Source organism: Labrus mixtus, chromosome 8 (assembly GCF_963584025.1).
Source record: "Labrus mixtus chromosome 8, fLabMix1.1, whole genome shotgun sequence".
In the NCBI taxonomy this organism is placed as follows: domain Eukaryota; kingdom Metazoa; phylum Chordata; class Actinopteri; order Labriformes; family Labridae; genus Labrus; species Labrus mixtus.
In genome coordinates, this window is record NC_083619.1 from 28,173,743 (window position 1) to 28,187,837 (window position 14,095).

At 39.3% G+C, this 14,095-nt stretch overlaps 1 protein-coding gene and 1 pseudogene across 1 annotated transcript; both read right to left on the bottom strand.

Moving 5' to 3' along the window:
• Positions 1-448: 448 nt before the first annotated feature.
• On the bottom strand, positions 449-8,770 carry LOC132979569 (tripartite motif-containing protein 16-like; annotated as a pseudogene).
• Positions 8,771-11,059: 2,289 nt separating this feature from the next.
• On the bottom strand, positions 11,060-13,626 carry LOC132979570 (tripartite motif-containing protein 16-like). The gene has a single exon (XM_061045475.1). The coding sequence runs from the start codon at positions 13,461-13,463 to the stop codon at positions 11,775-11,777; it is 1,689 nt and encodes a 562-aa protein (XP_060901458.1). The 5' UTR covers positions 13,464-13,626; the 3' UTR covers positions 11,060-11,774.
• Positions 13,627-14,095: the final 469 nt, after the last annotated feature.

Here is a 14,095-nt window from a genome sequence, read left to right on the forward strand (position 1 = left end):
CTGATAAAAGACTCACTGAAGTTTTTACTCATCTTCCTGAAGTGAACGTCACAACAGCAGCTTCTCAACACAAGAGGGCGCCCTCCTCTTCTTAACCGGGCATGAAGCTTACCTAACAGACAGCTAGCAGCTTCCACCTGTCACTTAAAGAGGCCACGCCCCTAATTCTACACCACTTTAGCTTACATACACAGCTTCCACTTCAGCTTAGCTTAGCAGACGCCAAACAGGGTCAGACTCCAAACTATTTTTCACACTTTTTTTTTTAAACTGAAACAACTAAGGAGGGGGATAAGTGAGAGAGAAAGGACACCAAAGAGTTAACTATATCAAGGATCCATGTAGAATAAAGTTAGTGAGCTGAGGCACAATACAAATACTCAAGCGTCCTATATAACCCTCCAATAGTCAGAAAGTATAATATTGGCCAACAAAAAACAAAAACAAGTTAAAACATAAATCATATTTATTGTTATTACTGTAAGGATATCACAGTATGATACATTATGTATTTTAATGGATTATTGTCCTCTACATCGAACATGTAAACACATTATCTGGAGAACCATGTTGACATTGGAAAGTATTTTGGACTTTTAGATATTTTTTGATTTTTTTCAAGATGTAATCTCTTTATTTCTTCCTTCACTAATAAAACCTTGTAAAAAACAACAATTGAATAAAATAATGAAGAAAAAACGTGCATGTTTGTCCTGTAGTGTGACATAATGTCCTACGGTGTGACACACATAGAAGAAGACAAAATTCACTTTTACATGATAGTATCCCAAAAAGCTGTTAAGAATCGCAATTAAGGCAAATTATTAATTTGAACTACTTAAAAATTGGTTTAAGTTTAATCCGTTTTGAAAGAAAAACAGCAAAGTTTCACTTGCATTTATTGCAAAGAATCCCATGGGTCCAACAAGTCATGATGAGAAAAATGTTTTTCTCATAATTCATATTAAATGACAAACTTACTAAGAAAATAAGTGTCTTACTATCAAGAAAAATATGTCTAATGCTATTATCTGGTTATTTCTTTCTGAAATTCGTGAATGTCACACCGTAGGACAAGTTTATGGTGCAATTCAGATGAAGTGTTCAAAAATATGTTGAAGAACATTCAAAAAGTGGTGATCATTTATATTTTCTAAATATCAGACTTCCCTCAACATTGATTTGTATAATTTTTTGTACATAAATGTTTTTTTACGAAAACATATTTCTTTACCCCTGTTTTGTCAACAACCCAAAGACAGATTACAATATCTGGTATATCACATTATGTCACTTTGTTCACACAAGTCACAGCAACTTTTAACTCTGATGATGCATTCAAGTCACATGGGAAATATAGGAAAGCAAAGCTCTGCCCATTCCTCAGAGACAAAGCTGTTTCAGTGAGGAGTGTCATGTCCCTGGTCTAGAGGAACCTGAACACAACATGATGATGAGTGACCCCCACTCTTCCCACTCCCCAAGAAAGCCAGCAACACAAGTCAGATTCAGATTTAGAGCAGCAGTTTAATAGTCTTCAGAGGTGACAAAATAGACAAAACAACAAACAGAATGTATCTAATCAAATCCCTAATCTAATCCCTAAACAAAAAAATGAGTTTTCTTACCTGAGCTCCTAAACACATGAGAAGAAAGAAGAAGAGAGAAGAAAACAAAGGAACAAACAAAAAGGCTACTCACTCCTACGCTGCTGTTAAAGTTCATAGTTTTAACATGTCTTACACAGAAAGGAGTGTCACTTAAAGACACTCAAATATTTACAGAATAGACGAGTAGACGCCTGTTTGATTGACAGGTGACGACGATCAGATCTCAGCAACGAGCATGGATAAAAATTAAGTTGAAGATTTAAAACACAGCAAGTTAAACATCTGTTTCGTTAATGACTTCTGTCTACTTCAGTTTACACAACTCAGCAGAGTCTCCAGGAGACCAGTTAAACCCCAGTCCAGCATGTAGAGGCTGAGTGAATGTGGTCTGGACTCTGTGGAGGAGAGTCATGGTTTCAGAGATGCTGTAGAAGGACAGAATACCTGCTCTGTGATCCAGGTACACTCCTACTCTGGAGGACCAAGGACCTGAGACAGGAGTGCTGACATTGTTGTAACAAAAGTCATAACTGTTGTAGTCACAATCTAACGTCCAAGATTTGTCATTACATCCAAACAAACATTCATCAAAGCTCCCTGCTCTGCTGATATTCTTGTATGTGACTGATACACAACTTCTTCTCCTCTCAACTCCACCTCCCAGTAACAACGTCCAGTCAGACTTTCTTTACTCAGGACCTGAAACCAATAAGTGAATCTGTCTGGGTGACTAGAATAAGACTGTTCTTCACTCATTACTGTTACTTTTCTGTTCTCATCAGATAATATCAGCCGTGTGTATGCTGTGTTTAGATCCAGTGTGATGTCACATGAATATTTTAAGAACTCAGCTCTGGTCTTGGGCTCTGGTTCTGGTTCTGACAGTAAAACATCCACTTGAGTCACTGTCTGTGAGATGTTAGTCCCCTTCTCTCTCAGGATGTCCTGTAGTTTATCTCTGACTTCTGACACAGCCGCTGTCACATCCTCAAAGAACCTCAGAGGACGGATCTTGATGCTGGATGAGTGTGTAGATTCACTGAGTGGTGACAGTGAGGGGTAGTCGTGTAGAAACTGGTTGTGGTCTTCTGTGTGTGAGAGCTTCTCCAGTTCAGCGTCTTTCCTCTTCAGCTCAGTGATCTCCTGCTCCAGCTTCTCCTGAAGCTCTCTGACTCGACTCAATTCAGTTTGCTGCTGGGATCTGACCTGCTGCTTCACATCAGAGCGTCTTTTCTCCATGAGACGGATCAGCTCAGTGAAGATCTTCTCACTGTTCCCCACTGCTTCATCAGCGGAGCCATTGATAGCCTCCACCTCCTGTTGGAGCAGCTTCACATCTTTCTCTCCGTCCTGGATTCTCTGCTGGATGTTTTGTCGACTCACCTCGAGCTCTCTCTGTCTCTCGGTCCTTTCTACTGCAGCTGAGACTGTGTCATGACCTTTGTGTTCGTCCACAGAGCAGAGATAACAGATAGACTGCTGATCAGTACGACAGAACATCTTCATCACCTCATCATGACGAGAGCACACGTTCTCCTGGAGCTTCTTGGACGGCTCCATCAGTTTGTGTTTCTTTAATGGAGGTGCTTCAAAATGAGGCTGGAGGTGATTCTCACAGTAAGAGGCCAGACACTGCAGACAGGACTTGAGAGCTTTCAGTTTTCTCCCAGTGCAGACATCACAGGCCACATCTTCAGGTCCAGCATAGCAGTGATCAGCAGGAGCAGCTTGGAGTCCAGTCTTCTTCAGCTCCTCCACTAAATCTGCTAAAACTGTGTTTTTCCCGAGAACAGGCCTCAGTGTGAAGGTCTGCCTACACTGAGGGCAGCTGTAGATTCTCTTGTTTTCTTCTTTATCCCAGTGTCTTTTAATGCACCCCATGCAGTAGCTGTGTCCACAGGGAACAGTCACCGGATCCTTCAGTAGATCCAGACAGATGGAACAAGAAAGGGATTCCAGGACCAACTGAATTTCTTTCTGCGCCATTTCCCCTCTTGGTGACGAATTAGTTTTGTCGCAATCTTCCTTCACTTCCTTAGAACTGTAACTAGTTGGACCTCTGATCTACACAACATGTGTTTGAGCAGTGAACGTCAGCTCTTGTTGGTCACATCCATCCTCACACTGTAGATCTGAAGGAGGGAACAAAGAAATATATGGTCAGTGTACAGCTGGCTGTGTTTGAGAGCAGGAAGAATGGAGGGGGGATATTATTCATCATCACACAGATCTTACTTTTATGATAAAGTCCTTGAAGCACTATGAATGTAATTTAAGATAAAATGTGTATTTTTGATGCATTGTTGCAACTCTGAACCTTAAAGGACCTGTTTGCAACCCTGCAGTTAACACTAGGACCACCAACATTCTAAACCCCCCTCCAAGCGCCGCAGGCGTCTTTCAGACGGCATATGCAAATTTAATTGTTTGTGCTCAGAAGCACACAAATAATGCATTTTTTTGATGAAGTTAAATACAACTTAGTTTTATCTACCAAATAGACTATCAGCATAAGGCAGGATTGGTAACCTTTTAAATGTCGCATGTCAATTTACAATATCTGTCGGCTTTTTTAGTGCGCCGTTTTGTACTGCTGCTCCACGTCCCCCGTTTCTAAAACACATTCTACAAAAATGAAACAGACATGACTTTTAGTCTATTATACTGTTGGATATATTAGGCTATGCATTTTAATAAAAACACTGCAAAAAAAGAGATAACCGATGATCCTCCTCCTCTCTGCAACTGGGTTTGTTTCCCCGACATCGAGGAAATCATTGACCAACACACACACGCACGCCAAAAACAACAACAACAAAAACACAGCTATCTATGGGCATGACAAACTATATAGCCTACAAAAATAACTGCAAAACTCCATAACGCAGCGGCGAACAAACAGATGAACAAATGAACGATCGGTGCTTGCACCCCTTGCAGGAGACAACGGTCATATTTTTCGTGCAGTGCGTGTTTGTCTGACACTGCCTCCTTCTCAGCTCTTGTGGATGTTGTGGCTCCACGGGCACCGACGTCACGCAGGCTGACACGCGTTCCTCTCTCTGTTCCTTTGCCAGCTCAAGAATGAGCATGTATCTATATGTCTGTATATCTATCTGTCGCTCTTTGTTAAATCCTGCGCATATATATGAAGTCTATAAATAGAAACAATAATGAATACAAATTAAAATGATGCGTGAAAACAATCCAATCCTTTAATACACGCTGATTTAGTTTAGTCACAGCTATCTGTTATCCTGGATTTATATTCAGACAAATGGTGAATTTTAACTAACACAGGCGCGATACGGACTGAATGAAAGAATGAGGATATGAAACGTCTTTTCTGGCTCTGAAAGGGGGAGGAGACGTTGAGAAACTCAGGGGCCGTTTCCAAATAGCCACAGTTCAGTTGGCAGTACGTACTTTTCAGTAGGGAGTTTCAGTATACTGAACTTTCGTGGTCATTCAGTATGCATCTTTTGGGTCCACCTCAGTATACTGAACATTTCAGTATGGATACTGACTTCCTGGTTTCATGCAGTATGGATCGGATGCGTGCTTTCAGGAAATGAATTGTATTTTACCACCCACAATGCTGTGCGAAATTACACGTAAATCGTCACTTCACGTCTGCCTCCAAATCAAAACAAACGAGCGTGGATTAATTGAATCAATTTTTAATCTAGAGTTAAAGTCCAGACTGAAATCACTACTTTTAATTAACAACAGAAAATATAACAAATGTCTGTGTAGTCTGTCTGTCCTGACACTCCTACAATAATGTCTCTGCGTTGTGTTGTGCATGATGAGACGAAGACCAAAAACTTCCTTGCCAACTGGAGAAAATGTATTTTCACACCATCTGCCTGTGTAAAATAAAATACATTCAGTACAGCAACTTCATACGACTGGGCTTCAACATGCACACCTCTCCTCAGCGGGGTCTCAGGCCGTCTAACACAATGCATACAGGTGTGCTGTGACATTCTTTTATAAACGAGAACAAAAACTAAATAAAAAGTATAAATTGTATTTCAGCTTATTTCTTACTCAACAGTGGCAATTTTGTGTTTTTGTCAAAACCGAAAATGTACTTAAACAGCTAAACTAATCTTCTTATACTGTACACTTCACTTTATATTAAAATAACAAAATAATTTGTGATCAAATATATCTGTAAACAACAAGAACAAAGAAAGAGCTCACATACCTGTGTAAAATAAAATACATTCAGTACAGCAACTTCATACGACTGTGCTTCAACATGCAGACTTTTAAAGGGAAGGAGAAAATACAGCGGACCACATGAGAAACCACACGGATGCTCTTAGTTCGCCTAATTAGCATATACAAACTAAGTGCTGTACGACAAATAAAACTCTTCAAATACATTAACCAACAGTTAACATGTTATTAAAACGTCTGTGAGCCTAACGAAGTATAGTTGAACCACTATTTAGCATGTTTTCCCCGTGTTTTAACACTTTACGAACTGGGGCACATGAAAACACTCATCTCTCCTCAGCGGCGTCTCAGGCCGTCTGAGGAGAGAAGCGCGAATCTACAGGATGTGACATCATCACAGCAGACCGCCAAAACAAAACAAACTCCAAAATAAAATACAAAAGTGCATACAAAAATATTCATATTTGAAAAAGATGACAACATGCAAATATGACTTAAAGGACGGACTTTTGGTGAATTATAAATAATTTTGACAAAGCATTTTAACACACCTGTTACATCTGCATTATTATAAAACCTTTCCCCCTCTATTTAAATAATGATTTCACTATTTAAATGTGTCTTTATTGGTTTATTTTACTTTATATTCTGTACATTACTGTCTTTTATTTGTACTTTCCTTTATGTACTGTATGTTATTTAATCTGTCTTTTACTTGATTTACATTGTGATATTTTGTTTTTGTTTTTTTTTTGACCTCACTGTATGAGCATTACTCCCCTTGAATAAAGCTAAAAATAAAAAATAAAAAATAAAACCGGGTGGAAGCGGCCGGTTCGGGAAACGTAAATGACGTCACATCCTTACTGAATGAATCAGATGAAGTAGGAACAAATATCTGTCTACTGAATAGTAGGTACTAAACAGTATACAGCAGATAGTAGGTACTAAACAGTATACAGCAGATAGTAGGTACTAAACAGTATACAGCAGATAGTAGGTACTAAACAGTATACAGCAGATAGTAGGTACTAAACAGTATACAACAGATAGTAGGTACTAAACAGTATACAGCACGGATAGTAGGTACTAAACAGTATACAACAGATAGTAGGTACTAAACAGTATACAGCACGGATAGTAGGTACTAAACAGTATACAGCAGATAGTAGGTACTAAACAGTATACAGCAGATAGTAGGTACTAAACAGTATACAGCACGGATAGTAGATACTAAACAGTATACAGCAGATAGTAGATACTAAACAGTATACAGCAGATAGTAGGTACTAAACAGTATACAGCACGGATAGTAGATACTAAACAGTATACAGCAGATAGTAGATACTAAACAGTATACAGCAGATAGTAGGTACTAAACAGTATACAGCAGATAGTAGGTACTAAACAGTATACAGCAGATAGTAGGTACTAAACAGTATACAGCAGATAGTAGGTACTATACAGTATACAGCACGGATAGTAGGTACTAAACAGTATACAGCAGATAGTAGATACTAAACAGTATACAGCAGATAGTAGATACTAAACAGTATACAGCAGATAGTAGGTACTAAACAGTATACAGCAGATAGTAGGTACTAAACAGTATACAGTAGATAGTAGGTACTAAACAGTATACAGTAGATAGTAGGTACTAAACAGTATACAGCAGATAGTAGGTACTAAACAGCATACAGCAGATAGTAGATACTAAACAGTATACATCAGATAGTAAGTACTAAACAGTATACAGCAGATAGTAGGTACTAAACAGTATACAGCAGATAGTAGGTACTAAACAGTAAACAGCAGATAGTAGGTACTAAACAGTAAACAGCAGATAGTAGGTACTAAACAGTAAACAGCAGATAGTAGGTACTAAACAGTATACAGCAGATAGTAGGTACTAAACAGTATACAGTAGATACTAAACAGTAAACAGCAGATAGTAGGTACTAAACAGTATACAGCAGATAGTAGGTACTAAACAGTAAACAGCAGATAGTAGGTACTAAACAGTAAACAGCAGATAGTAGATACTAAAGAGTATACAGCAGATAGTAGGTACTAAACAGTATACAGCAGATAGTAGATACTAAACAGTAAACAGCAGATAGTAGATACTAAACAGTAAACAGCAGATAGTAGGTACTAAACAGTATACAGCAGATAGTAGGTACTAAACAGTATACAACAGATAGTATGTACTAAACAGTAAACAGCAGATAGTAGGTACTAAACAGTATACAGTAGATAGTAGGTACTAAACAGTATACAGCAGATAGTAGGTACTGTCTACTGACAGATTGAGTAGGTACTTGGTAATTCGGATGCAGCCCTGCTCTCTAACAGGTGAGGGTCACACATTCAGTTACCATAGTAACTCAGTTACCATATCAACTGACTCATAGGTAAAGTTACCCCCCTCTCTACACCGGGCTGGAGTTACCCCTCTTTGTTGGGGTTGAGTTTCCCTCGTTTCAGGGTTAACTTACTCAGTGTTTGCACAAAACCTGCTTTCTGAAACGGGCCCCAGGTAAACTGTAACTTGTGTTAACTCGGATAAAAACGTTTTATAACATTGTTCTGCCGAGCTGAAGCTCAAATCTTCACCAGACAAAATAAAGTGAAAACTGAAGACACCTTAACGTCTGTCCTGTGTGTGTGTGTGTGTGTGTGTGTGTGTGTGTGTGTGTGTGTGTGTGTGTGTGTGTTCTGGCACTGAGCTCAGGCTAGCCTACTAGCAAACTTACTGTTCACAACTTAACACTCTCTCACTCAAACACCAAAATAACATCGTCAGGAAGCTCTTTACTTTTAAATAATTACACACATATTAGCTGAGTTTGTAACCATAAACATACCTTGAAAAAGTGGAGAAATAATCCAGAGTGGGTCGGTGATGTTTACTCATCAACAGATGTTAGGAGTCTGAGGGAAAAACCACGTGTTCCTCTGGTACGACGACGCAGACAGAAGCAATCGATCCTGGATGAAGTAGCTCAGACTAACTCAGTAGAAAATGAAAATCGTAACTGGATCCAAAGGAATTGGATTTGGTTGAAAGTCTTGAAGACGCTTGACCTCTCCTCAGTATTTTTCAGTTGTAAACTAACCAGTAGAAGGAGCTAGAATATAAACCTCTGTGGATCATTAGAATGATAATGATGGAGGATGGTCACATGGGAGTTGTTAGCTGAGTCGTCCTAGTTTCTCCTAGAGTCTTATATTTTAGCTCCATCTAGTTTACCACTGAAGACGCCTTTTTGTGGACAGAAAGTTCCCAAATGTTCTTGTTATTATTACAAAAATCCCTGATTATTATTTGTTTAATGTTTGTCAGAAAACTTCAGGACTCCATGATGTACCTTGTGTTGTAGTCTGCAACCCCTCCTTCCTTAGTTTTCTTCTTCTTTGGTTATTTCTATATTTTCGATTAGCCCACCCTCCCCTCTTTTGTATGACTCCCTATTTCTAGTGTAAATAAATACAATCTTAATTTTTGTGTTAAAACATCATGTTCTAATTTGTGAAATCAGTCGCCTGAATGTCTTTTTTATAACCTTCACAAGCTCTTTTCATTTAGTACACAATATTATATAAAATCCTCAATATTCAGTACCAAGTCTATTTTTCTTACTGCATTAATTCTCAATAACATCGTATTTTAAACCATGAATTATATACAGAATAAAAATTTTACTTAAATAAATATAATTTAAATGGTTGAGCTCATTAAAACGTCACCTAACGTGTAGTATTACCAGGATTACCCGTGTTATGGTTTTAAAAGTGACCCTGTTAACTGAAGACTTTTAAGAAAATTGCGTCTGCTGTTGTTTGTCACAGTTACCAAAGATATTGAAGTCAAAAATTGTCCTAATTAATGCCTCATTTTTTAGTCTTTTAATTTAGATGTATCCTATGAGTATCTTAGACAACATAATTTAAAAAACAATTATTTTGGACTCTTCCGCCTTCAAAAACAGTTGTAACTATGACAACCAACTATGAACGTCTTAATCGCGACCCTCTAATCCCTAAATCCCTCAGTGAATAAAAGTTTGTCTTTTTGTTTCTTTTATCACAGTTTAATTATGTAAAAATGTATTTTATTTCCCTGAAAACACTCCTATTTTATTGGATATTTTTATTGCGTAATATAAACTTGTTCAGTCTCCAAGTGAGGCCTCAATACTGCAAAAAACTCACCCTGAAAAGTCCAGATAAACATATTATTTCAAGATATATAACTAAAGAATAAAGATCCGAAATGCTTGAAAATAATATGTTTATGCAAATATGACTTGATGACATATTTCTAACATTACAACAAGTTAAATTTGCTTGCTGAACCAGCAATATTTTTACTGATTAAAAACAATCCAGGTTTTATTTTGTATCTTGAAGAGGTTTTTCTGGACCTGTCAGGTGATTGTGTCTTTTAATAAGTGTATTGTTGACTAGAAATTACATAAATACACTTGGTAATATGGAGAAGAATGGCAGCAGAATCCAGGGACAGATGTATATGAATGAAGATCAGAGGGAATTAGTGAATAACTTTAAGTAGTTTGACTTCTTTTCACTCTCTTCTGCACAAACTGAGTTCAGGTGCTTAAGTGGATCTTTACATCCCTGGTTAGCAGGATGAAGGCGCCCTCTTGTGGTGATTTTTACTCTCTGCAGGAAGCATCTGTATTATTATCCTCCCTTAATATCAATCACACTGCTCAATGTAAATACTGTTACAACTCTTCCTCATGTAAATTAACCCATCTGTTACATATATATATTTTATTATAAGTTATCTCAGCATGTTTGCTCGACCCAACACTGCACTATTCTCTCATCGAGCCTTGTACGTGTTAGTCTTTGCTTACATTGTGGTTATTGTTGTAAATTAATGTTGTACTTTTTGTGCATAGAGAGTATCGTTTTAATGAAGTCAAATTCCTTGTGTGTGAAATCATACGCGGCCAATAAAGCTGATTCTGATTCTTCTGATTCTGATGCTGCATTCAGGACACATTGGAAATATAGGAAAGAAAAGTCTGTCAAAATGTTTTTAAACGTCAAAATGTTAAAGAGAACTCTGCTCATTCCTCAAAAGCAAATCTTTTTTAGTGAGGAGAGCTGAAAGAACAGAGAGTGAGTGACAGACGCTCTTCAGCTCTAAACACCAACACATGAACAAAGTGACTGAGTTTGACTCTCCATCAGCTTCTTACGACACCCTGCAATGAAGACGAGAAGAAAACATTTTGTTCATGTGTTTATTCAGGAAGTCAAACTTCAGTTTGTTCAAACATCAAATCAGTAAAGTGTGTTCAATGTCTCTTGTTCAATCATTTCATGAACACATTCACTTCATCCACACAATCAGTTTGTTTGATCAGAATCTCTCACTCAAAAGAAAACAATGATTTATCTCCTTACTGATTTAATCAGGAGGATTACAGTTTTAAAATACCTCAGAGGACATTTTTTACTTTGAATATGAACAACAACATTTATTCTGACTAACTCATTTCTTTAAGTGTGATTTTATAGATTTTCTACAAATGTACAAAGTGGTGAGAAGAGAAAATCAACATTAAAGAAAAGTTTGCTGCTCTCTCTCTTCAGACTCATGAATCAGAACAGAAACAACAGCATATAAATGTATGAATACAAATAATCAAACATGGAGAGTGGAGAGAAGTTGATATTTTCACACAGAGAAATGTCAGTTCAGGTGAACAAAAGTCATCCTGAGCAGTGAAAGAGTCCACGGCTAAACAGACACAGGAAGGAGTGTCACTTAAAGACACTCAAACATTTACAGAACAGACGAGAAGAGGTCAAAGGACCGCCCATAAAGTTTGATTGACAGGTGACGACGATCAGATCTCAGCCACGAGCGTGGATAAAAATCAAGTTGAAGATTTAAAACACAGCAAGTTAAACATCTGTCTCGTTAATGACTTCTGTCTATTTCAGTTTACACAACTCAGCAGAGGCTCCAGGAGAATCAAACCAGTTATTAAACCCCAGTCCAGCATGTAGAGGCTGAGTGAATGTGGTCTGGACTCTGTGGAGGAGAGTCATGGTTTCAGAGATGCTGTAGAAGGACAGAATACCTGCTCTGTGATCCAGGTACACTCCTACTCTGGAGGACCGAGGACCTGAGACAGGAGTGCTGACATTGTTGTAACAAAAGTTATAACTGTTGTTGTCACAATCTAACATCCAGGATTTGTCATTACCTCCAAATGCACTCTCATTCGAACTCCCTCTGCTGATATTCTTGTATGTGACTGCTACATAAGCTCCTTCCCCCCCCCACTTCACCTCCCAGTAACAACGTCCAGTCAGATTCTCTTTACTCAGGACCTGACAGTAATCAGTCAATCTGTCTGGGTGACTAGAATAAGACTGATATTCACTCATTAATGTTACTTTTCTGTTCCCATCAGATAATAACAGCCCTGTGTGTGCTGTATTTGGATCCAGTGTGATGTCACATGAATATTTTAAGAACTCAGCTCTGGTCTTGGGCTCTGGTTCTGGTCCTGACAGTAAAACATTCACTTCAGTCACTGTCTGTGAGATGTTTGTCCATTTCTCTCTCAGGACGTCCTGTAGTTTATCTCTGACTTCTGACACAGCCGCTGTCACATCCTCAAAGTACCTCAGAGGACGGATCTTGATGCTGGATGAGTGTGTAGATTCACTGAGTGGTGACAGTGAGGGGTAGTCGTGTAGAAACTGGTTGTGATCTTCTGTGTGTGAGAGCTTCTCCAGTTCAGCGTCTCTCCTCTTCAGCTCAGTGATCTCCTGCTCCAGCTTCTCCTGAAGCTCTCTGACTCGACTCACTTCAGTTTGCTGCTGGGATCTGACCTGCTGCTTCACATCAGAGCGTCTTTCCTCCATGAGACGGATCAGCTCAGTGAAGATCTTCTCACTGTTCCCCACTGTTTTATCAGCAGAGCCATTGATAGCCTCCACCTCCTGTTGGAGCAGCTTCACATCTTTCTCTCTGTCCTGGATTCTCTGCTGGATGTTTTGTCGACTCACCTCGAGCTCTCTCTGCTTCTCGCTCCTTTCTGCTGCAGCTGTGACTGTGTCATGACCTTTGTGTTCGTCCACAGAGCAGAGATAACAGATAGACTGCTGATCAGTACGACAGAACATCTTCATCACCTCATCATGACGAGAGCAGACGTTCTCCTGGAGCTTCTTGGAGGGCTCCACCAGCTTGTGTTTCTTTAATGGAGCTGCTTCATAATGAGGCTGGAGGTGTTTCTCACAGTAAGAGGCCAGACACTGCAGACAGGACTTACAGGCTTTCAGTTTTCTCCCGGTGCAGACATCACAGGCCACATCTTCAGATCCAGCATAGCAGTGATCAGCAGGAGCAGCTTGAAGTCCAGTCTTCTTCAGCTCCTCCACTAAAACTGCTAACATGGTGTTTTTCCTCAGGACAGGCCTCGGTGTGAAGTCCTGCCTACACTGAGGGCAGCTGTAGATTGTCTTATCATCCTCTTTATCCCAGTGGCTTTTAATACAGTTCATACAGTAACTATGTCCACAGGGAACAGTCACCGGATCCTTCAGGAGATCCAGACAGATCGAACAAGAAAGGGTTTCCTGACCCAGCTGAACCCTTTTCTGCGCCATTTCTCCTCTCTGTAACAACGACTGTCTGAGTTTCACTTCCTGAGAAATCAAACTAGCTCCACCTCTGATCTGCACAGCATGTGTTTGTTCAGTGAACGTCAGCTCTTGTTGGTTACACCCATCCTCAACTTGTAGATCTAAAGGGGAGGGAACAAAGAAATATAGAGTCAGAGTGGAGCTGGCTGAGTCTGAGAGCAGGAAGAAGAGGGAGGGGTTAACAAGCTCTGCTTCATTCCAGGAAGAGGAGCGGTGTGACAGAGAGAGACTTGTTTACAACAGAGAACATTTATCTTTTAAAAACACTTCTCATGTCAGATTTTACGAGATGAACTCTTCTTTGAATCGGAGGGTTTGGAGAAGGCTTTCTGCCCCCAGTACTGCATGTTGTTTGTACAGCAGCTTAGAGGTTGCTCTGTTGTGAAAGTGCAATGCAGGCTTCATGAAAGTCATTCATTAAACTCATAAATGTCTGTGTTGCATGCTGGGAAACGTATTTGTAGGCTGTGCAGGCGTCACTTTGCTGCCACCGGTGTTTTCTGAAGCAGCTTGTGATGACGATGAGCCCTCTCTGTGCAGGTAAATGCAATTCTTCCTCTTGTCTTCAAATATTCTGCTTGTATGTATGCAACACT

What these genes read in the sequence shown, in the direction of transcription:
- LOC132979570 (XM_061045475.1), bottom strand. Translation starts at nt 13,463, where the DNA reads ATGGCGCAGAAAAGGGTTCAGCTGGGTCAGGAAACCCTTTCTTGTTCG.